Raw genomic sequence first — 25,734 nt, 5'->3', positions numbered from 1 at the left:
TGTTTTTCCAAAACTCATTCCTTCAGTTCCATTAATGGAGGCCTACACCGTAAAGCTGGTTTGATGGAAAAACAACAGCCCTAAAATTCACAACCCATCAATATCAGGTGATTCAATCAAAATGATCAAATTTCCCAAATTCTTAAAGTATATAGATATTTCAAATATTTCTGAATCTAGATAATCAAAATTAAGATTTTCATGTAGAACAAAATTAATAGAATTAAACAGGAATATATCAACAATTTCTGAAAAATGGAACTTGCATTCACAAAAGAGTAGTGATAATAAAATAATATGGAACTTGCATTGGCAAAAGAGTAGTGACGATGAAACTAAAAAGAGAGGCAATAAAGCAACACTTAAGAGCAGCAAGTTCTACGAATTTGGATATATTGGAAAACGGGTTTTTATCTTCTTTGCCAGTATCGTCATTTTCTTCCCAATTGAGTTCAACCCATTGATCCCTTCTGCAAAACCAATATTTTTGGATTCTAGGATTTCAAATTGGGTTCCGATGCAAACAGGGACAGGGATTAGGGGTGTAGTGAGAAATGTAGGGGTGGTTTAGTTACGGATGGGATTGATGAAGGAAATATTACAGAGAAGATTACCATGTTCATCACCTCTTTTATGGTTCAGGGGGTGAATTTCTCTATTTCATAAGTCCGGTAAAATGGAGTCGATGGACCGTGTTTTGGTTTTGGTCCCTTTAGTCGTGGATAATCCATCGACAGATTCGTTATACATGTGTCTAACGATGGCAAAGTTAGAAATAAATTAAAAATCCATATTTAGTTGGTCATTTCCAAATTTAATTCAATTTTATAACTGTCTAAAATAGACCGTGAACTGTCGTCCTATGACCCAAACTCTAATTCACAACTTTCTAGAATCCAAACGTAACACTGGCCATAAAATTAGGACCCAAAGTTGTCACATTCTTAGTCTTTTATATTTGCGATTTCTGGCAAACTGGTGCAAAGTTGCCAAAGTTCTTCGGTTACCTCTGTGTTTCAGTCATATGACGCATAATTGCTATCCCAGCTTCGTTTTAAGGAAAATTGGGGATATGCCCCAAAATCGACCGTCATCTTGGGGATATGTCCAAGGATTCCAGTTTTCGAGAATATGTCTCAGCCGTCCAAAATCCCATCCAAAACCGTTAAGTAGTCAACATTCGCACACACTTAGGATTACATATGCGAATTAAAAGATAAATATACTATATACTAACACCTTTACAAGGTTGAGGAACATATTCAGGAAGAAAAAACCTCAAAGAAATTAGTGAAAAATCCAAACACATTTACGACAAATTGACTATTTAACGGTTCCTTGACAGAAACCGTTACTTTGGGCATATTCCCGAAACTGGAATCCTGGGACATATCCCCAAGATGACAGTCGATTTTGGGACATATCCCAATTTTCTCTTGTTTTACTACAATACTTTACCTTGAAGATCAAACATACAAATTGGAACAAATTCTTTGAAGCTCCACTTTCAATGGAGACATTTAGGAAAGATGAGAAGTTATTTTCTATCCTCTTACGTTTTTTCTTGAAAGGGTATTCTCTACATTACATAATATTCCGATCTTGTTACGAAACTTCAGACTTGTAGTAGACATCAAAGTACCAAGAGTATAGTTTACCGAGGTAGGTTATGTCCTTAAAATGCCAGTAAAGCAAGAGTTTCACTGACCAAAAGACAACTATAACGAATACACCTCAATGGAAACTGCTGATTAGCCTGATTTGATATATGAACCCTTAGTATCATATAACTCTGAATTCTTTCTTCATTTTGTTTGTGATGGATTCTGTGTCTTTATCATTCTATCACATATGCGTTATTTCTAAATGCTCTGTTCACATTGATACTTTTTAAGCTAGGATTAATGCATTTATACTTCTTTATGGCTTGTGATCATTAGTCTTCTACCTTTCTTTAGGCAATGACTCGAGGTGGGAATTTTATTGTATGTTTAGCACAGGCCTAGTTAGTAATTCGGGATTCGACAAACGTACGGAACGGCAAACGTACGAGTATTATACGGTTTTGTAAAATCCAGATTCGCTCTAAAATTCGATCAACGGGACGTGATTTGTCAGTAATTCGGAACGACATACGTACGTGTATAATTCGATTTATAAATGTGAGTTCGGCTCTGAAAATTCGGTATCTATATATAACAAATAATTTGTATTTATAAGGTCATAGACCAATTTTATGCATATGTATGAGTTATTTAAAGAAAAAATAAACTTAATATGATGATATTAATTATATATACAAGATTAGTCATCCAAGAGGACGTCATATGGTGGTTTAGATGCTTGGTTAGTGAGTTTGAGATCTCTCTCACCTTCACCTTCAAATCTCTTCAGTCATTTTTGTTTCATAAAAATTATAACACGTCTATTATTGGGTTGTGTATGCTCGGGAGGCAGTAAAGCCCAAAAAATAGGGTTTTTGAAAACGTAAAAACTAAAGAATTTATGGAAAATTAAGCGGACGTATCATTCGAGATACATAAAATTCGTGAACGATTAACGAATAATTCGGAATACCACATAATACGCGACTTGAATTCGGAGTTGCAAACGTTCGCGAATAAGAAGATAAAATTCATGATACGTAAAAATTCGCAAATGATTCGCGAATCATTCGCGAACTTACTAACTAGGAGCACCTACGGAAGGGCCCATCACTACCTGATGTTCAAATAAAACAGATAAAGCTTTTGATCAATAGCCAACTTGTTGATTCTACACCAGGTTTGTTTTCCATAATTTCTTAGGGGCAGCAGGTTAATACAAAGTAATTGGAGAGGTGGCCATTATAGTATTTGCATTTCAAATAATGGGAGGTGGCTCCGATGTTGTTTGTGTTTGACAAGGGTGCAAGACGTTTGATCAGTCTGTCTCGAGGACTTCCACGTAGAACTTTGTTGGTGTACAGAAGTTTACAAAGATCTAGTAAACAGACAAGTCAATAGCGTAGAATTAAGAGTGAAAACAGTGGCCGAAAGCATTCATGTCTTTTCAGGGACATTTCGTATGATGATTGAATCAATGAAGAAAATGGGAAAAAAACACATGTGCGTCGCAAGCGCATCAGTATAAACAAGTGAAAACTACAGTCACACTCATTTTTCAGATTTCTCCCACTGTCAGATCCATCGACAATAAACTGGAGGCGCGCACCCATTTCCTTGGTGAAAATTTCTCCCACACCCAAAATTTCTAAAATTGTTTCTTCCTTATTCTTCCTCGTTTTTCTTTCATTAATTCTTTTATTCTTCTTTCCTAATATTATTTTTTGTTGATTCGAATCAAAACGACACAACAATTCCATTCATTCCTCACTAATTTCTCGTTATCAAAACCAAATCCAGCGAAAACCCTTATGTATCTTCTCGTTCTTCAACTCAACAGCAAATATCAAATCCCATGAATTCTTGTCAAAAACCCTAGCGTCAATCATTCTCAATCTGAATCTGACCCATCACTCAAATCTACTAACCTGTTAATTCTTCTAAAACATCGAACCATCTTACTGGAATTTCATACTTGAGTTAAACCCTAGTTTCTCCATTATTCATCACCGATTCTTCCGTTAGCAACAAACAATCATCAGTCACCCAATACAGAGCTTAAATTTCTTCTTTAAACTCCCTCAATTCCTTAATCTTCAGATTCCCATCGAACCCACTCAACCTCTTCTCGATCTCACCATTACATCGCCTACATTTATCCATCTGAAAGCTACAGATGATTGTAGATTTGCATCTCATATACTGAATCTCCATACCTAATTAACAAAACCCACACTCTGATTAATCCTTCTATAATCGTAGAATCTCTTGCTTGCAAGATTTCATATCTCTGGGTGAATCAGAAAAATGAGAACTTTGTTCAAATTTATTCTCTAAAAGAAATTCTTCTAAAACTTTCTTATATATCACCTGAACCTATACGTATGTTTTGGAGGATTTGGAGTTTGAAACCTCATGATGTTCATCAAATTTTATTGGGTTTCAATTTTGCTTCTGGGAATTTTGCAAATAAAAAGAAAAAGGTGGGATCTTTATGGGAATTGTTTAATCTTGCTTCTCAGGTTTTGAGCATTTACCAGAATCCTGTAATATCATGGATTCATTGCTTATCAGGGTTGGGTTGCTTAAAGAAGGTGAGTCTGTTCTTAAGATTATGGAGCCCTTAGGATCTTTATCAGGTTGTCATGGCATCTCCAGTGAGTTGATCGAAGGGTATGTTAGAACTAGAGACTTAGAACATCCAGTTTCGACATATAATTGGTTGAGCAGTAAAGGTGTAATCCTGTCTAATTTGTGTTTTAAAGGTTTTATTGAGCTTTTGATTGAAAACAATAAGATACTAAGAGCGTATAAGGTGTTTCTTGATATGGTTATGTTATGCATTTATAAAAATGGATGCATAACCTATTATGCATCTACAAATTTTTTTGCATAACTTGTTATGCAGTCCAGAAAACGGTTGCGTAACACGTTATGCAACAACATTTTTGTCACTATTAAAACTAACAAAAAGAGAGACTGCATAACTTGTCATGCACTTACAATAATATCTGCATAATATGTTATGCAGTCGCGAAAATGGATGCATAACCTGTTATGCATTTACAAAATTTGTTACATAACTTGTTATGCAGTCCAGAAAACCTGCATAACAGGTTTGCACCATCATCTGCATAACAAGTTTAATTGCAGATGATGGTGTAAATACATGAAAGAAGATGATGGTGTAAATACATGATTTTGACCAAGAGCCCCCGAATAACTGAAAGATAATGGTTTGCGTGGGAGTTAATGAAACATGAAAGAAGATGATGATGTGGTTATGACTGCATAACATGTCATTCAGTCGAGAAACTGTCTGCATAACATGTTATGCATTCGTGAAAATGGATGCATAACCTGTTATGCATCTACAAAATTTGTTGCATAACTTGTTATGCAGTCCAGAAAACCTGCATAACCTGTTATGCGTCCGAAAATATGGCTACATAATGCATTATGCATCGAGAAAATAGATGCATAACCTGATATGGATCCGTAAATATGGATGCATACTGCATTATGCATCAATTTTTTATATGTACGGGTAAAATCAACCAAAACAATGGTTACATAACTTGTTATAGATGCATAACTTGTTATGCAGTCGAAAAATGGTTGCATAATTCGTTACGCGTCTGCAGAATGTGTTATGCATCGTTTTTGGTGACTGCATAATGGTTAAGTATCAAGTTTTCAAAAAATTTCCCTAAAATGAGGATCACCTCTGATTTTTTCGTTAAAAACAAAAATTTGATATTCTTGTTTGTACTCGTTGCGTAGCTCTTTTAAAAAGATTTTCAACTATATAAAATTTGTAAAATTCTAAGGCGCGGATTTTTAGATATGTTATGTCCAAGTTCGCTGCCAATTATACCCCTGAAAAAGATATTATGCATAACGAGTTATGTCTGAAAAGATAGTATGCATAACCGGTTATGTATTGATTCATATAATAATTTCATATAATTATGGGTGTCACGGTATACAAAATTAATTGTGGGCCTGAGAACGAGAATATTATTTTTTTGGGTCTCCCCCTAATTTCCCCTATAAACAAACTAAATGGCCCAAAAGCACATGTGAGGAAACTAGAAACTTCAATTTCTTACCTTTGTTCCTCAAAATTTGCCTGTTCCTCAGTGGCAAACAAGACATATTAATTCAGTTGTGTCCTTATTCTCATTATTAGCAACTTTTCCTGCATCATTTCTGTTGTCCAATTCAAATTCTGCATTATCTACTCCTTTGTCTTGAACTATGATTCCTTCAATTCTGTGGATATACTTTCAGGAGTTTCAGTTAAGATAACTGCACTTGAAATCCTGAAACTCACAAGGAACCACTTTTCCAAGAATATTTTTTTTTAATTTCTTCTAGCGTAAATCCAACAGTCTCCATTAGTTAGTATTGGATGTAATATTAGTCAAGTTGACTTGACCTCAGTATTAGTTTTCTGTTATTTTGTAATTGTTGTTATTACAGCTGTGTCTGTTATCTGGCTGTCTGTACAACACACTCCTTTGTACTTATAGCAGAGCCCTCTCTCTATGTCTATTATCTTTTTCAATAATATTCATCTGAACTATTTCTCATGGTATCAGCTTAAAGTTCGATCGTAGGAGAAATTTTTCATCAACTTTTCAAATCAATCAATACACTCTTACCTGCAACTAATTTTCATCATCTTTTTCAGGATGAATTTGTCTGTGAATCATTATCTTTTCCAAAACCTATTTTAGGTTCAATACTTTTTCGATTCAGATCTATTCAAGATATTTTCTTGAACTTTAATTCACAAAATTTTCTTAATTGACGGCTATTCATGTCCGTAATTGTTTACACAAAAAGAAACAAGATGTCTTCCGCTGCTCAGACTGGTAATTCTTTACCTTTTTCATTACCTTTTTCGAATATAGCAAATTTTATTTCATCCAAATTGGATTCTTCAAATTATCTTGTCTGGAAGGATCAGTTTGAGTCAATCTTGATTACAACTAATTTATATAGTCATGTTACTAATGATGACCGAGAGCCACTTAGCGAAATTTTTGTTAATGGTGTGAATACAATTAATCCTGAGTGGGTTTTATGGAGAAAGCTAGATTGTTTTGTTGTTAGTTGTTTAAAAGCAACCTTTACTCCTTCTATATCTGGAGATGTTTTGGGTGTTTCTTCTGCAAGGGAAATTTGGGTATTTCTTGAAACCAGCTTTAGACATCAATTCATGGCTAGAAAAACTTTGTTTAGGAATCAGTTACATAATTTCAAGAAATGGAATCTTACTATTCAAGTTTATCTACAAAATATCAAGACTATAGCTGATAACCTAGCTGTTATAGGTGAAAAGGTTCCTGAATCAGATTTGGTGATGCATGTTTTGAATGGTTTAGGCAGGGAATTTGATAGTTTTGTCATTGTTGTTCAAAATAGATTGCTGAACTAAAGCCAAGGTTACTGAATCATGAGCAATGGCTTATTGCTCAACGTCATGACACTCAGAGTATATTTGATAGTCAAACCTCATCTGCTTTCTATAGCAAGAATAATAATGGTGGTGGTAATTTTTCTGGGAACAATAAGAATAAGTTCAAAGGTTCAAGAAATTTCAAGAATTCTACGAATGCAAAAGGTGGTACAAGTCAAGATGGGTCTTCTGGTGGAGCTAATGGTTATGTCAAAAGATATTATTCTCAAGTTGAGTGTCAGATTTGTAGGAAAAAGGGTCATTATGCAAGTAGATGTCACTTTAGGTATCATCCTCCAACTCCAACTCCTGCTTTTTCTACTTCTGGTCATATAGCTACTGTGGGAAATGCAGAACAACAAGTGGCTTCTAGTTCTTTTGGGTTACAGGAATTTGCTAGTTTTTCTGCTAGCACTTCTACTCCAAAGTGGATTTCTGATTCAGGAGCAACAGATCACATGACTGGGGATGATACTTTACTTCAACATTCTTCTAATTAAAAAGGCAAGGATCAGGTGCAAATTGGCAATGGTAAGTCTCTTCCCATAGTTTCTACTGCCAGTTCTGTTATTCAATCTTCAAACACTACTTTTAAGATCAACAATGTCTTATTAGTTCCAACAATGAAGCATAATTTACTTTCTGTTGCTAAGTTCACAAATGATAATTCTTGGTATTTCAAGCATCCGTTGTCTCATTCTCATACTGCATTGTTAACTACTATTTCTGAGCCTAAGACTTTTAAGGAAGCAATTAAGGATCCTAAATGGCAAGTGTCCATGAAAGAAGAACATGATGCTTTAGAATTGAATGGAACTTGGACACAAGTGCCACCAGAACCTCATATGAATATATTAGGTTGTAAATGGGTTTATAAGGTTAAACAAAAAGCTGATGTTACTATAGACAGATTCAAGTCTAGATTAGTTGCAAAGGGTTTTAATCAGCAAGATGGAGTTGATTTTAATGAGACTTTTAGTCCAGTTGTCAAGTGTACCACTGTCGGAGTTTTTCTTTGTTTGGCTTTGAATTTCAACTAGCAGGTTAGACAATTGGATGTTAGTAACGTTTTTTTACATGGATTTATTAATCAAGATGTTTATATGATCCAGCCACCTGGATTTGTTGATCCAGATCATCCTCAGTATGTTTGTCACCTTAAGAAAAGTTTGTATGGACTGAAACAAGCACCCAGATCTTGGTTTCATATATTTAGTTCATTTCTACTCAATTCTGGATTTCAAAAATCAATTTTTGACAATTCAATGTTTGTCTTTCATAATGCCAAGGATATAGTTATATTATTGCTCTATGTTGATGATACCCTTTTGACTGGTAGTTCTCCATCTTTGATAGATTCTTTTATTACTTCTTTGAAGACTGAATTTGTTATGAAAAACTAGGGTAACTTGGGATTTTTTTTAGGAATTGAAGTTGTTAGAAATTATGATACAATTGTTCTTACACAAAAGAAATATACATTGGAGTTATTGGATAAAGCTAAAATGTTGGATTGTAAGCCATGTGATACCCCAGTTGTTAAAGCTTCAAGAGCATCTATTCATGATGGTGAATTACTAGTAGATGTCTCTGAGTATAGGTCTATTATAGGTGCATTACAGTATTTATGCATGTTATCTGCTTTGCTGTTAACTATGTATCCCAGTTTATGCATGTACATTTACAGCTGGATAACATAATTTTGAGATACTTAAAGGGAACCATTGACTTAGGTATTACATTGAGAAAAAGGTATTATATTGAGAAAAGGTATTATACATACTCAGATTGGGCAGGTTGTCCTGATACAAGGATATTTACATCAGGATATGCAGTTTTTCTTGGTTCTAGTTTGATATCTTGGTCTTCTAAGAAACAGCCAACTGTTTCAAAATCCTTAGTTGAAGCTGAGTATAAGTGTTTGTCTGTTGCTTCAGCTGGGCTTAAGTGGCTTTCTTCTCTATTGATTGAGTTACATTTTCCTTTACAGTGTTCTGCTAAACTTTTTTGTGATAACACCAGTGCTCTTGCTCTAGCTTCTAATCCAATTTTCCATGCCAGGAGAAAACATATAGAACTACAGTATCACTCTGTCAGAGAGCTTGTTGAGGATGGTTTTATTCAGTTACATCATGTTGCTTCTGAAGATCAGTTGGCAAATTTATTCACAAAGGGATTGTGTCATCCAACTTTCTCAAGATTGATGTTGCAGCTGTTAGGATCTTCACCAACTGATACTACTTCTGAAGTTTCTGCTTCTTCTTCATAGTAGTTTTTGTAGTTCTTGTTGTGTCAAGTTTTTCTTTTTCAAACTTTGTTGTATTCTCCTAGCTTCAGTTTGCAGGGGAATATTGGATGCAGTATTAGTCAAGTCAACTTTAGGTGACTTGACCTCAGTATTAGTTTTATGTTATTTTGTAATTGTTGTTATTACAGCTGTGTCTGTTATCTGGCTGTTTGTACATCACACTCCTTTGTACTTATAGCAGAGCCCTCTCTCTCTGTCTATTATCTTTTTCAATAATATTTATCTGAACTATTTCTCAGTTAGCATTGTTCTGCAGCTTAGATCCCAAGAAAGTTTATGTCAAAAGGTATAACGGAGTAAAACCGGAAAGAAATTGTTTTTATTCATGGTGAATATAGGATGACTTTTTTTTTGATCATTTTTTAAAGGAACTTACTGCATTACTTGATAATCACATTCTAACCACCCTTTTTCTGTTCTGGACATATTTGAAAAGCATCAGGAATGGACGCCAAAACTACGAGGAGTTTATGCTGACAATGTGTCCAAATTGACCTTGTACGGACTAGGTTTGTGGGTATGCCCTGCATTTTTCTCGTTACCCACCATGGTGATGCTTAATCACAGTGGTGTCTATAAGCAGCATGTAATAGGGTTGTTTGATGATCATATTAAACAAGTTTAAAATTTTCTTACGAAACAGATTTTTTTGGTCCAAATTTTTACAAATTCAAATGTATTGGGCTTGGTAAAGTTTAAAACATTTTGATCTTTCCCCCACCACCAAAACTTGGGAAAACTTACTAATCCTTTCTTCCATCAATTTGTTTTGGCAAGTTAAATTACGCAACAAAAACAGAAGATGCATGGCCACTAAGAGACACTACAGTATTTGCAAGTCTGCACGATCTATAGTTGACAAACATTCCCAAGGCGTACAAGAATGCGTCCATATTCAATAATTGATAAACCAAAGACCGTGCGTGCCTCGACTTGGGTTATACATTGAGGTAGAGGTACACAACTGACTAACATGCCTCCCAAGTGGATATTATTCAATTAATTGTGCATTATTAAGAGAAGAAAACGTAACCAAGTGTTGCACTATATAATTGGGTTCAGAAGCCTCTCTCTTCATCATAATCTCTACGAACAACAACTTGTTAGGTATTCTTCCTTTCTTTCTTCCTTGCCTTCACCTATCAATCAACATGGCAAGGATCTCAGCATGTCTGGTTCATGCTTTAACCTTATTCGCTCTAATCCATGTTGCACTAGCTGAATACGAGCCTTACACGCCCAACAAGGAAACTCCATACAAGAAACCAGTTGTAGATCTTACTGTAGAAGCATATCTTCCAAAATACGAAGCTCCAAAATACGTGTATGCATCTCCACCACCACCAGCTTACGTTGCTCCCAAGTCCGAAGCACCAAAGTATACTCCTAAATACGTTTACGCATCTCCACCACCACCAGCTTACGTCGCTCCCAAGTACGAAGCACCAAAGTATACTCCTAAATACGAAGCCCCCAAGTACGAAGCACAAAAGCATACTCCTAAATACGAAGCACCCAAGTACGAAGCACCAAAATACAAATCACCCAAGTACGAAGCACCAAAGTACACTCCCAAATACGAAGCACCAAAATATACTCCTAAATACGTCTACGCATCTTCACCACCACCGGCTTACGTCACTCCCAAGTACGAAGCACCACAGTACACCCCTAAGTACGTATACGCATCTCCACCACCACCGGCTTACGTCGCCCCCAAGTACGAAGCACCAGTGTACACCCCTAAGTACGTCTACGCATCTCCACCACCACCGGCTTACGTCGCCCCCAAGTACGAAGCACCAGTGTACACCCCTAAGTACGTCTACGCATCTCCACCACCACCGGCTTACGTCGCCCCCAAGTACGAAGCACCAGTGTACACCCCTAAGTACGTCTACGCATCTCCACCACCACCGGCTTACGTCGCCCCCAAGTACGAAGCACCAGTGTACACCCCTAAGTACGTCTACGCATCTCCACCACCACCGGCTTACGTCGCCCCCAAGTACGAAGCACCAGTGTACACCCCTAAGTACGTCTACGCATCTCCACCACCACCGGCTTACGTCGCCCCCAAGTACGAAGCACCAGTGTACACCCCTAAGTACGTCTACGCATCTCCACCACCACCGGCTTACGTCGCCCCCAAGTACGAAGCACCAGTGTACACTCATAAATACGTCTACGCATCTCCACCACCACCAGCTTACGTCGCTCCCAAATACGAAGCACCAAAGTATACTCCTAAATATGCCTACCCATCTCCACCACCACAAGCTTACGTTGCTCCTTATTACTAAAAATCTTAGTGCTTATCTCAAAGATTTTTCTACTGTCCCCTCTAAAAACACCACGTTCCTGGCTAACCGCATTCATTCAGTATTACATCGTTTGTAACGTATGTACCTGACATCCCCTCATTCACCAAACTGTTATTTGATTTTTATTTTGAGTTTCAATTATGTTTATTTCTGCAAATCACAGATATGTTCACTAATGGAATTTCATTTCCTTTTTGTTTTGATGTTTCTGCATTATGATGCAATACAAATCCAACACATGTATTGGGATCTTTAGTGTAATAAATTTGTTTGCTGTGTTTTGAATTATCAAATCTCCAACTACCTTATTCATCACATATTTTCTTTGGCCTGGTTCCATATTCAGTGCGCCGTTGCTGCAGTCCATCAACGAATATCCATCCTTAGCCAACTAAGATTTTAAAGCCAAAATTGTGCACATGGGCGCAACTGATTAATCGATTAGATCGTTGCACGGTGGAGGCGAACGGAAGTTTGAAAGAAAAACATGACCATGATTATTACCCGAGGTCATCTTCTTTTTATGCATATTGTTTGACTTTCACATGTTTAGCGTTACCGATCGCACACGATGATACATCTCCTTTAATCCTATAAACGAAGAATCTGATTCACCAATACTGAAAGTTTGAGGGATCATCAAGAATGGTGTAATTGTAGTTGGGTTAAGAATCAAGAACACAAGAAGTGCGCACATCCAAGTCATTGCCGATTTGTAGGGTCTGCTAGCTTAAAGTAGAGCTATTTTGTAAAAGGGTCTTTAAGTGATAACTTGATGCTAATACACCTAAAACTCACACTGTTCTTTTTAATGTATCATCAAAACGATTTATTTTCTCTCTTGATGCCTTATTTTGAGCTGAATACTTCACCGTCTAAATTATGTTCTATCAATCAGCCAAATTATGTTCTGTGCATGATCTTTTATATGTGGTTGGGAGAGTTATCACCCTTAAAACACGACTATATTCGCAGTATATGTCCATGTTTTTATTTTATTTTTTTATTTTGAAGCATTATATGTCCATGCTGATGGCAGTGAAATAAATTTTGGAGATATATTGATAAGCTTTTCACTGTGCTTATCTCGAATTCCCATTTGTTTATCTTCTTCTTTAGCAGAAACGTTGTAATCTGTTGATAAGCGAACATAAGCTGTTGAAGGGACAGGACAGCATGATTGCGGGCAAAAGATTTCATCAACGACTAACCTGACTCACTTCTTCACCACATCCTTTCCTTCCATGAAATCAAGTATGTCGCGTTTAATAACGCCTAATCTAAACGAATGGAATTACATTTGGGCCTATATCCCCACTCTTGATTTTAAACACTGGTTTCCCTCTTCTTTGAAAACCATTATATTCTTTCATTGAATTTCTGGATGGAGCACTGCGTCGTCATGATATGTCGAACAAACAGTAATTGTCTTTACTCTGGAATAGACTTAAGGTTCAAGAGCTAGTCTATTCTTAGATCAAGAAAAGCCATTCTCTATTCCATTGTCTCTTTATAATTGTGCATCATTCATGTTGTTGACAGTAGAAATAACCCCTAAAGTCTGCTACTCGAGCGCCTTCATCTTTATGGATTTAAATTTACCAATCGTAGCTGGAGCAACTTTTCCAATTTCGATGTCCTTGAAGATCTGCGGATTGGATTCTGCAATTGGATTAATGAGAGGAGTTTCTGTATTCCAAATCGCACACTGAAAAGTCTTGAAAATTTATATCGGCAACAAAAGGAAAATAGTTTTAGAGATTGTGCTGTCAAGTTTCAGCTGTGCGTAAGTTCCTCTGATGCTTTCACTTGTAAAGTATCTACCGTCTTCTGATTGAACCCTACAGGCATGCCTGCTTTCTACTTACTTTGAATAGACTTTCTGCGTCGAACAACGTGGCTCGATCGACGTTAATAAAATCGCCATCCCACATCAGAAGTAATACTTCGTTCTTTCTACCATCGTCCCCTAAATTTTACCGTCCTGCCCTCTAGGAATAGTAGTTTCAACATGTTTCTTGCAGTATTCAATAACTTTAGCCAAAATCCTGCTTGTTACCTTGGGTAAATGTATTACGTCGTCATCTCCACAATCGTCGTCTTCGATTATACGCTTAAGGGTTAGTGATTGAAGAGCAACAGCTTTTTTAACTTTAAAATCTTTCCCATCAGAACTCCTCAAGGTTACTGTCTTTGACAAGTTCAACCCCATTGAACAAAGGTTGAAGAAAAACTAAAGAAAATTTGATTTGCACAAAAATAAAAGCAGACGGAGGCGGATTTACTATATATTTCTGGTAGTTTGTCTTCGTTTGGGAAACACGGTTATGTTCGGAAAGAAAGAGGGAGACGACGGACTTTAGGAGCAAGTCGCGCGCCCAACACCCCGCTAAACGATTCTGTGTTGTGGCTATGGGGTGGAATATCTCGTAAGAGACACGAAAGGTTTACTTTACCATCCAGTACATTGTTTCGAACTAGTTGGTTTCACGTAACATGGTATGGGTGTTCGGCAAATCAGGCTTCTAGTCCCAATATCCAACGAGTCACAACTCACAACTACACTAAAGACGCGTCTTTTCACTCTTACAATAATATTCCGTTTCCCAAACGAAGACAACTTCCAAATTGCGATCCTTCACGATTCTAGAGTCTTCTCATAAAGTCTATATATATCTGTGAACGAAGGTGTTGGTTCTCACGTACGATCTCTTCGCTTTTCTTTCTCTGCTCATCAGACCTTTTTCTCAATTAGTTTTTTCTTTGCAACCTTTGATTGATAAGATATGTCGACTTCAAAGATGGTAACGTTGAAGAGTTCTGATGGAGAAACTTTTGATGTTGAAGAATCTGTCGCTCTTCAATCACAAACCATTAAGCATATGATCGAAGATGATTGTGCTGATAACGGAATACCTTTACCCAATGTAACAAGCCAGATTTTGGCGAAAGTTATTGAATATTGCAGGAAACATGACGGTGTTGCTGATGAGAAAGATCAGAAAGATGAGGTTAGAAACTGGGATGCTGAGTTTGTTAAGGTCGACCAAGCTACGCTGTTCAATCTTATTTTGGCTGCAAATTATCTGAATATCAAAGAGTTGTTGGATTTGACTTGCCAAACAGTTGCTGATATGATCAAGGGCAAGACACCAGAGGAGATCCGCAAGACATTCAACATCAAGAATGACTTCACCCCAGAGGAAGAAGAGGAGGTCCGAAGGGAGAACCAGTGGGCTTTTGAATGATTTGAAAGCTAAACAAACCAGATTATCATCTATTTGGGATTTACTTTTCTTTTTATTATGTGAGTTAGTTTATGGTTTAATTTATGTTTTTGAGTAATCCAGACGGTTTTTTTTTTAATGATTGGTAGAGAAACCAGTGTTTTAAGTTTAATTGCAAAATTTAATCTTGTCCCGTTAAAGATTAGAGATTTTATTATGTTGAATTGAGATTAACTACTTTATACTACTATTTGCATCTTTTACTTGCTAGGATCAACCCTAACAAGCAACCTAGTGCAAATTATATTTCAAGAATACAAAAAAAATATATCAGTGTATATAGTGCAACTGAATTTTTCTGGTGCGTACTTAAAAAAAGAGGCTGAAGCATCTGCTGCTCGGTTTAGAACATAATTTGTGTTTGTGAACCGTCATAGTCAAAAGAGAAAAAAATGAAAAGAAAAATTCACGCTTGAACGACAGAAGTGCAACATAGTCGTGGGTTTCCAACAGCAAATTTCGAGTTATGTTTTTTTTTTCCTTTCTGCGAAACAACCACAATTGTCGCTTGATTTGTGCTTGCTGATTGAGCCTTGTTTGAGGCCTGCTACTTTGAAGAGAGCAGGAAACATGTCCTTTAAAAGAGTTCTCAAAGACGCTGATTGTCCAACACTCCAACTGATGCCTTTATTGTTGCTCAACGGTCACACTGCGCAAACTTTGTTAAACCTTACTGATTCCAGAACTTGGTCTCCCTCAAGCTCAGGTACATTCTGAGTCAAATCTACCTACAAGTTACTCACAGATATTCCTCTCGATCCGTCAACACCACCAGCCCCTCCCACACAAGAACATATGGAATCCTCATGTTCCCCCAAAGGTCTGTTTCTTCTTCTGGACTGCTGCATTTGATAAGATATCCACTCAAGATTCTCTACAACAAAGAAGTTTCAATCTTGCAAGTCGTTTGCTATTCTGCTTGCCCGAATGCGAATCGTGACAACACTTAGCTTCTGAGTTGCAAGTTCTCTAGACAAGTATGGTCCTTCATCTTACCAATGGCATTAAAAGACCGGCTAAGAAAATCTGGGATATGGTTCCGGCTGTAGTTCTATGGCCAATTTGGACCGAGCGAAATAGAAGATTTTTTCAGCAAAAATCTCTCTCTCACTTCCAAGTAAGTGTTTGGCATGGAGTTGTGCCTTCAAAAGAGATTTTTAATTTAAGCTAGACTTGTGCACTTTTCGTGGGAGAACATGTCTGGAAAAATCGGCTCATTTAGCTACATATCCCCTTTTTCGCTAAACGCAGTTCCGCACTTTTATCTGCCAAAAAAAATCTGATTTTCAAAGGTTTTTTTTTTTTTTTTTAATGGAAAACAAAAAATCGCAGTATGTATCGGGGTAATCCAAGCACATTCACACGTTAAGAGAAAAAGATCTTAATGCATGTAGTGCGTCTGGAACTGCAATTCCTTGCAATGACGTATGATAGTAGTGAATTTGTTTTCCAATACAAAACATAAGTCTTCTGGTTTAGCTTTTTTAGTTTTTAATTTCCACTCCAAGTTATTGCAAATTAAGAAATCAACAAATCATACTATTAATCAGTAGTCACACAATAATCTCTGAAGTAAAACAAGAAATACAATGTACTGCTAAGAATCAGATTGTGGAAATGCCCCAATGCCCTGTTCTACCATTGCGGTTTCCCTTTTAAAAAACATTCTACCAAAATAATAAAAGAAAATAAAGCAGACACTTGAAAAGAAACCAAACGCTGTCCCATAATATACTACCAGAAGGTCTCGCTTTCAAAAAATTATAAACTTTACCGAACATCTGGAAAATTTCCCTGATGACCCCGAATATCTTTTTAACGTTATCGAACATTGTCATGATCATTGTGGCAGTTTTTTGATCAACAAAATCCTCTAAGTTTTTAATACCCAACAATTTTGCAGCAAACATAATTTCTAAGAATGTATACAAGTCGACGTTAAAAAATTCAGCATCCCAAGTCTTCAGTCCCTCTTCCTCAGTTTTACCATCGTCCCCTCGAGGACTTTCATCATGTTTCTTGCAGTATTCGACAACTTTAGCCAAAACCTTGCTTGATATGAGGGGTATTGGTATTCGCATATATTTCTTAACAAATTCAGATTGAAGAGAAATATCTTCTTCGACCACAAAATCTTCTCCATCACTACTTAAGGTTATGGTCTCTGAAGTAGGCATGATGATCAGTCGAATTAACAAAGCTTAAAGAAAACTAAGTATATTTATATATATATAAGCTATGAGAAACCCAAAGCCAGTTAGAATGTGGAAGGATCGGTGTTTTTGGTAGTTGTTTTCGTTCGGAAAAAATGGAAAATCCATAGAAAGTTACGTTTTCGAAAAAATGAAGTAAGAATTACTGTTTAGTCCAATTTTTCATGACCCAGTTAATGGCTAGTCCATCCGTGAAAAACATTTACTTCTTAGTCCAAAAACATGTTTTTAGACTAGATTATTTACTCTCTAGTCCAAAAACTTCGTGGAGATTATAAAGTGTATTTTTTAAATGCTTAAAACACTCTTCCAAATCTAATTAGTATCAACACATGTAAATGTTACTAGTAGTATGTTACTACATACTAGTAATATCAATACGGTGATACTACATATTAATATGTACTATACTAGTAGTAACAAAAATATGTTACTAATTTGTTACTAGTAAATTAGGTAACTACTTTACTATACTAGTATAGTATATGCTAGTATAGTAACTAGTATATAGTATACTAGCAACTAGTACTAGTAGTACCATGTAGTATCAATACATAAATTTTTTTGATATGTAGTATCAATACATAACATACTACATATCAATATGTAGGATCAATAAATAACATACTACATACCAAACATACTACATATAAATATATAACATACTACATATTGATATGTAGTATCAATATATAACATACTACATATCAATGTGTAGTATCAATACATAACATAACAGTATTGAACATAACATATTGATACTACATATTGATATGTAGTATCAATATATAACATACTACATATTAGTATGTAGTATCAATATACAACATATTACTACTAGTACTAGTTACTACTAGTATACTACATATTACTACCAGTATACTAGTTGCTACTAGTATACTACTAGCTACATATGTTATTACTACATATTACATATTACTACTAGTATACTAGTTACTACTAGTATACTATATACTACATATGTAGTAACATATGTATTAATATACATAATATTATATGTTAGGATTAGTAGAGTAATTTTACTCTTTTCAAAACTTTTTTGGACTAGCGACTAAATATGTTTTCCAGCTGGACTAGCCATTAATCCGGGTCGGGTTTACTGGACTAAACAAGAAAGTCCTCAAAAAAGAAAGACAGGCATGTGGTTGTGGACTTGGTATGCCTAATTACCTAGCCCAATCGTCCGTTAAACAACATTCTATGATGTGGCTATGGGTTGCGCGTATAATAAACTACGATTTTATTATCTTCTGGCACAATTATCAACAACATTACGATCCAGAAGAAATATGGTGTGGACCTGTTAGAATAATGTGGCGTGAGTTTTCTCATTTGGGAAAAGGATGGTTTGACAGCCAAGCTCTAGGATGCCAAATTTTTATCCTGAGTTTTGACCCAAAATTTGTATGCGACTGTATTCGGAAACACAAACTGAGTCGATGTGTATGTATATATCCTTGAAAGTGGTGGATTACTTTGATGTCATGGATCAAAGTAATCCAGCAATTCAAAGAGGGTGCACTGCAACCCAGCCCCAGGTAGTAGATGTACCGAATAGTTTATGTTGGGAATATATTTTCAAAACATAAATTTATTCCCAATCAATATGTTTTTTATAGCCTTTATTGAAAGAAATTAATTTTTGTTATAATTAAGTTGACTGTTTCATATTTTTAGTTTTAATAGTGTTAACTACACCATTATAACTTTGAGAGTTTCATTTTGTGGTTTTTAATTGAGATAAACAGAAGAGCCTTTGTCAAACTCACATCACTTGGTTGAAGAGAGTTGATACCAAACATATTTGTTGTTCCTTAACTGTTTGGAATACGAACCAAAGAAATTGTTCCAAGTACGTGACTTATTCATAAGTTGGAGGCATGGGAATACAGAAGGAACTAGGTGAACTATAGGTTTAGTTGCTTGGTCTCAACTATATGAAGTTGGTTTAATTTTGTGTAGCGGCTTAATCCTGAGAGTATTCAATTCTGGACAAGGTCCCGGGGTTTTTCTGCATTTGCGGTTTCCTCGTTAACAAAATCTTGCTGTGTCATTTACTTTTATTCTCCGCATTATAATTGTTTTATTATAATTAAAGTAAATTACACAAAAGTTAATTCCTATTACTTGATAAGCAATCCTATTGTGTTTGGTTAAGTCCGAACCTTTTTATCGAGTAAACATACTTCGTTGCTGTATTGTCTTGATCTTGTATCCATAGACGATTACACGAAGTGTGAACCGATTAGTGGCATTGTGTCGACTCAGTCCATAGACAATCACTTTCGGAGAAAGGACTTATAGGTAGGAAAAGTTTTAGCTTGAGGTATATTTGGGTACCCTCGCCTTTTCAAATTCATATAATAAACTCCTTGCTGAGTTGGTTAACTACGATGAGAAGATCAAAGACGAGGAACAAGCTTTGTCTCTGATAAACTCTCTTCCTGAAAAGTATAAACCCGTGATTAAAGCATTAATGCACGGCAAGGATAAGATGATATACGCTGAGGTCATTACTGCATTGCGTAGTGAGGAGTTTAGGAAGATGGATCGTGAAGACCTTGCAAGTGAAGCTAATAATGACTTACTTCTTATAAGAGGTCGTTCAACAGACAGGAGAAAGAAGAATGGTTGTTATGGTAAAGGTAGAGGACGTTCTAAGAGTAGAAGGCGACTGCAGAAAGATGAGTGTGCTTGGTTCCATGACTTTGGTCATTGGGCTAAAGGTTGTACCAAGCGTAAGGCAACAGAAGGAGATAATAGTAATACCGAGGTGAACATTGATAAAAGTAATGAATAATCAGATGATGCTTCTGATTTCTCACTAATTGTGACACCATCATCTTGTACTATTGTAGATGGTACATGGGTATTAGATACTGGAGCAACGTATCATATATGTCCATATTGGGACTGGTTCTCAATTTTTGAAGAGTTTAATGGAGAAGTACGTATGGAAAACAATCATACCTTCAGGGTGATTGGGATTGGTAGTGTTCGTATCAAGATGCATGATGGTATGGTTAGAGAGCTGAAGGAGGTAAGGTTTGTACCTGCCATAAAGAAGAATCTGATTTTGCTCGGAACTTTGGAAGCTAAGGGATACAAGTTAGTCGCTGAATATGGTGTTCTAAAGGTAACCTCTGGATCTATGAAGGGCATACATCATCATAACTTGTACTACTAGATTGGTAGTACAACAACAGGGGATGTGTTTATTTATGAACACATCGAGAGTGCAGCTACCGAGAAGACAAAGCTATGGAACATGCGACTTGCATATCTAGGTGAGAAGTCGTTGCATAGGTTGATTCAACAAGACTTGTTGAAAGGTGGTATCGCCTGCAAGTTAGCATTTTGTGAACATTGTGTTAAGGGCAAGAAAACAAGAACAAGCTTTGGCACAACTATCCACAATACTAGTGGAGTTCTTGACTATGTTCACTCAGATGTTTGGGGTCCTTCAAAGAATGCATCATTGGGAGGGAACCATTGGTTTGTGTCGTTCATTGATGACTATTCTAGGCGTGTATGGGTGTACACCATAAGGCATAAGGATGAAGTCCTAGAAGTCTTTGTGAGGTGGAAAAAGGCAACTGAGACTCAAACTGGCAGAAAGATCAAAGTACTACGTTTGGACAATGCTGGAGAGTACAAGAGTTATCCATTCTTGCAAGTATGTCAGGATGAGGGGATAAAAAGACACTTCACCGTTAAGAATACATCGCAACAAAATGGGGTAGTAGGACGCATGAATCGTACTTTGCTGGAGAAGGTACGATGTATGTTATCTAATGCTGGATTAGGTAAGGCGTATTGGGCTGAGGCAGTTATATATGCGTGCTTCGTCATTAATAGGTTGCCATCATCTGCATTAGAAGGTAAAACTCCTATGGAGAAGTGATTTGGTAAACCAACTTATGATTATGACTCAATTCATATCTTTGGTTCTCTCGCGTGGTATCATGCTAGTGAAAACAAGCTTGATTGTGACCAATAATAAATTTAGAAGAGGATGATGGTGACCAAGCTGAAGAATCAACCTCAACTCCTCTTTGGAAGTACGTTGAAAAGATTGATAAGAAAACTGGAGATAAAGGAGGAGGTGGTGGTGGGAAGAAATTCATATGCAATTTCGAGTGCCAAGTGAAACCCTGAATGGGATCTTTTACAAAGGTGCGTCAACACTTTATTGGTATTTTACCGAGCTTCAAACCTCAAGGTATAAACCTGTGTTCTAAAGTTTCAAAAGAGATGAGAGAAATTTAAGAAAAAAGAAGTTGATGCAAGAGTCCTGTTCGGTGATAGTGCCAAAGTAACAAAACTTGCATTACTGAATGCTAGTACAACTCAGATTTTCTAAATATTTATGTACTTGTTTTATTTCTGCACTTAAGTCACATTTTCTATATATTTATGTACTTGTTTTATTTCTTGATTACAATATTGGAAAATTGGTAGTATAACTAATATTCTGGAAAAATGTAATTCACGCTCCCAACTCGCTTTCGGTATCTCATTTTTTGAAAATGTTGCGTTCCCCGCTTCCGTCCTCGCTCCCTCTCCCGATATCGTTCCCGTTTCTGGTTACTAGGACCTAACTTACTCAAAACGGTGCTATAAGATTTAATGACTGTCGAGACTTTGCTGGCATTATAAGATTTATAGGATTAAACTCAAGATCCAAAATTATGAAAATAAAAATCTAATCTTTTAATCTTACGTTACAGTTTTCCCTAATTCAAACAAGATCCAATATCAGTAAAGAAAAAGAAAGACCAATCATGGTTCATTATAAAAATCTAATCTTTTAATCTTCGCTAGTTCAATGTCATGGAGATGAATGGAGGTTTTCTTCCTTCGTATTTCTTAGAATAGAAAGATAAGAAAAAGGAAACCAACCACCTATATTTCCCTAAACACCCTTATTATAAAAATGGAAGAATAATTAATTAAAAAATTTATTGACAAATGGTAGTTTCCTACAGGTCCTCATGCCCCCATCCAAAATCGCCCCCAAATTTTCTCTACAATGACGGTGCGGAAGGTGAAGATAACAATGGCAATGAAGACGATGCTTGGGCGCTTGATATGGTGGCTACTAGATGTTCATTTTTACACCTGAAATTAGTTAGGTTCAATAACTTTACTGGCAAGGCAAGGGGATGAGGTGGTTGAAACTGATTTTGAAGAATGCAAAAGCTTTGACAACAATGACTTTTTCTCGTGATCTCATTTCGTACATGAAAAGTGAAAATCTAATGGAAGATATTTCGAGTCTTCCTAGAGCGTCAGCAAGTTGTGTATTCAAGTTCTCCCCTAAGCAGGGTTAACAGGTCAGTTGTTTTTCACAGTTCGTAATTTGAAATATATAAATTTAGAATCATCTTTGTTTTTATATCTAATTGCCGCAAGTTAGGTGCCCATATCCGAAGATGCCAGATAATGGGTTGTTTTTCATGTTTTGCTAAAATTAGAGCATTGATGAATAATTTCACTCCCACACTAATGCTAATTATCGACCTGGATGTTTTTCCAAAACTCATTCCTTCAGTTCCATTAATGGAGGCCTACACCGTAAAGCTGGTTTGATGGAAAAACAACAGCCCTAAAATTCACAACCCATCAATATCAGGTGATTCAATCAAAATGATCAAATTTCCCAAATTCTTAAAGTATATAGATATTTCAAATATTTCTGAATCTAGATAATCAAAATTAAGATTTTCATGTAGAACAAAATTAATAGAATTAAACAGGAATATATCAACAATTTCTGAAAAATGGAACTTGCATTCACAAAAGAGTAGTGATAATAAAATAATATGGAACTTGCATTGGCAAAAGAGTAGTGACGATGAAACTAAAAAGAGAGGCAATAAAGCAACACTTAAGAGCAGCAAGTTCTACGAATTTGGATATATTGGAAAACGGGTTTTTATCTTCTTTGCCAGTATCGTCATTTTCTTCCCAATTGAGTTCAACCCATTGATCCCTTCTGCAAAACCAATATTTTTGGATTCTAGGATTTCAAATTGGGTTCCGATGCAAACAGGGACAGGGATTAGGGGTGTAGTGAGAAATGTAGGGGTGGTTTAGTTACGGATGGGATTGATGAAGGAAATATTACAGAGAAGATTACCATGTTCATCACCTCTTTTATGGTTCAGGGGGTGAATTTCTCTATTTCATAAGTCCGGTAAAATGGAGTCGATGGACCGTGTTTTGGTTTTGGTCCCTTTAGTCGTGGATAATCCATCGACAGATTCGTTATACATGTGTCTAACGATGGCAAAGTTAGAAATAAATTAAAAATCCATATTTAGTTGGTCATTTCCAAATTTAATTCAATTTTATAACTGTCTAAAATAGACCGTGAACTGTCGTCCTATGACCCAAACTCTAATTCACAACTTTCTAGAATCCAAACGTAACACTGGCCATAAAATTAGGACCCAAAGTTGTCACATTCTTAGTCTTTTATATTTGCGATTTCTGGCAAACTGGTGCAAAGTTGCCAAAGTTCTTCGGTTACCTCTGTGTTTCAGTCATATGACGCATAATTGCTATCCCAGCTTCGTTTTAAGGAAAATTGGGGATATGCCCCAAAATCGACCGTCATCTTGGGGATATGTCCAAGGATTCCAGTTTTCGAGAATATGTCTCAGCCGTCCAAAATCCCATCCAAAACCGTTAAGTAGTCAACATTCGCACACACTTAGGATTACATATGCGAATTAAAAGATAAATATACTATATACTAACACCTTTACAAGGTTGAGGAACATATTCAGGAAGAAAAAACCTCAAAGAAATTAGTGAAAAATCCAAACACATTTACGACAAATTGACTATTTAACGGTTCCTTGACAGAAACCGTTACTTTGGGCATATTCCCGAAACTGGAATCCTGGGACATATCCCCAAGATGACAGTCGATTTTGGGACATATCCCAATTTTCTCTTGTTTTACTACAATACTTTACCTTGAAGATCAAACATACAAATTGGAACAAATTCTTTGAAGCTCCACTTTCAATGGAGACATTTAGGAAAGATGAGAAGTTATTTTCTATCCTCTTACGTTTTTTCTTGAAAGGGTATTCTCTACATTACATAATATTCCGATCTTGTTACGAAACTTCAGACTTGTAGTAGACATCAAAGTACCAAGAGTATAGTTTACCGAGGTAGGTTATGTCCTTAAAATGCCAGTAAAGCAAGAGTTTCACTGACCAAAAGACAACTATAACGAATACACCTCAATGGAAACTGCTGATTAGCCTGATTTGATATATGAACCCTTAGTATCATATAACTCTGAATTCTTTCTTCATTTTGTTTGTGATGGATTCTGTGTCTTTATCATTCTATCACATATGCGTTATTTCTAAATGCTCTGTTCACATTGATACTTTTTAAGCTAGGATTAATGCATTTATACTTCTTTATGGCTTGTGATCATTAGTCTTCTACCTTTCTTTAGGCAATGACTCGAGGTGGGAATTTTATTGTATGTTTAGCACAGGCCTAGTTAGCAATTCGGGATTCGACAAACGTACGGAACGGCGAACGTACGAGTATTATACGGTTTTGTAAAATCTAGATTCGCTCAAAAATTCGATCAACGGGACGTGATTCGTCAGTAATTCGGAACGGCATGCGTACGTGTATAATTCGATTTATAAATGTGAGTTCGGCTCTGAAAATTCGGTATCCATATATAACAAATAATTTGTATTTATAAGGTCATAGACCAATTTTATGCATATGTGTGAGTTATTTAAAGAAAAAATAAACTTAATATGATGATATTAATTATATATACAACATTAGTCATCCAAGAGGACGTCATATGGTGGTTTAGATGCTTGGTTAGTGAGTTTGAGATCTCTCTCACCTTCACCTTCACCTTCAAATCTCTTCAGTCATTTTTGTTTCATAAAAATTACAACACGTCTATTATTGGGTCGTGTATGTTCGGGAGGCAGTAAAGCCCAAAAATAGGGTCTTTGAAAACGTAAAAGCTAAAGAATTTATGGAAAATTAAGCGTACGTATCATTCGAGATACATAAAATTCGTGAACGATTCGCGAATAATTCGGAAATGCCACATAATACGCGACTTGGATTCGGAGTTGTAAACGTTCGCGAATAAGACGGTAAAATTCGTGATACGTAAAAATTCGAAAATAATTCGCGAATCATTCGCCAACTTACTAACTTGGAGCACAGGTGCAGCTACGGAAGGGCCCATCACTGCCTGATGTTCAAATAAAACAGATAAAGCTTTTGATCAATAGCCAACTTGTTGATTCTACACCAGGTTTGTTTTCCATAATTTCTTAGGGGCAGCAGGTTAATACAAAGTAATTGGAGAGGTGGCCATTATAGTATTTGCATTTCAAATAATGGGAGGTGGCTCCGATGTTGTTTGTGTTTGACAAGGGTGCAAGACGTTTGATCAGTCTGTCTCGAGGACTTCCACGTAGAATTTTGTTGGTGTACAG

General features: G+C 36.2%; 3 protein-coding genes across 3 annotated transcripts; 1 reads left to right on the top strand and 2 right to left on the bottom strand.

The window, feature by feature from the left end:
- The first annotated feature begins 10,508 nt into the window (after positions 1–10,508).
- On the top strand, positions 10,509–14,951 carry LOC113343920 (SKP1-like protein 1). Its single transcript, XM_026588012.1, has 2 exons — positions 10,509–10,521; positions 14,488–14,951. Exon 2 carries the CDS (start codon positions 14,490–14,492, stop codon positions 14,949–14,951), a length of 462 nt encoding a protein of 153 aa, XP_026443797.1. The 5' UTR covers positions 10,509–10,521; positions 14,488–14,489.
- On the bottom strand, positions 12,707–13,915 carry LOC113343903 (SKP1-like protein 4). Its single transcript, XM_026587996.1, has 3 exons — positions 13,684–13,915; positions 13,306–13,392; positions 12,707–12,858 (listed from the first exon to the last, which is right to left on the bottom strand). Exons 1-3 carry the CDS (start codon positions 13,913–13,915, stop codon positions 12,707–12,709), a joined length of 471 nt encoding a protein of 156 aa, XP_026443781.1.
- Positions 14,952–16,587: 1,636 nt separating the features above from the next.
- Positions 16,588–17,167, bottom strand: LOC113343902 (SKP1-like protein 1A). The gene is made up of 2 exons (XM_026587995.1): positions 16,770–17,167; positions 16,588–16,657 (listed from the first exon to the last, which is right to left on the bottom strand). Exons 1-2 carry the CDS (start codon positions 17,165–17,167, stop codon positions 16,588–16,590), a joined length of 468 nt encoding a protein of 155 aa, XP_026443780.1.
- Between the last annotated feature and the right edge of the window lie 8,567 nt (positions 17,168–25,734).

This window comes from Papaver somniferum, unplaced genomic scaffold (assembly GCF_003573695.1).
Source record: "Papaver somniferum cultivar HN1 unplaced genomic scaffold, ASM357369v1 unplaced-scaffold_7, whole genome shotgun sequence".
Taxonomy (NCBI): Eukaryota; Viridiplantae; Streptophyta; class Magnoliopsida; order Ranunculales; family Papaveraceae; genus Papaver; species Papaver somniferum.
This window is presented reverse-complemented; position numbering and strand designations above follow the sequence as displayed.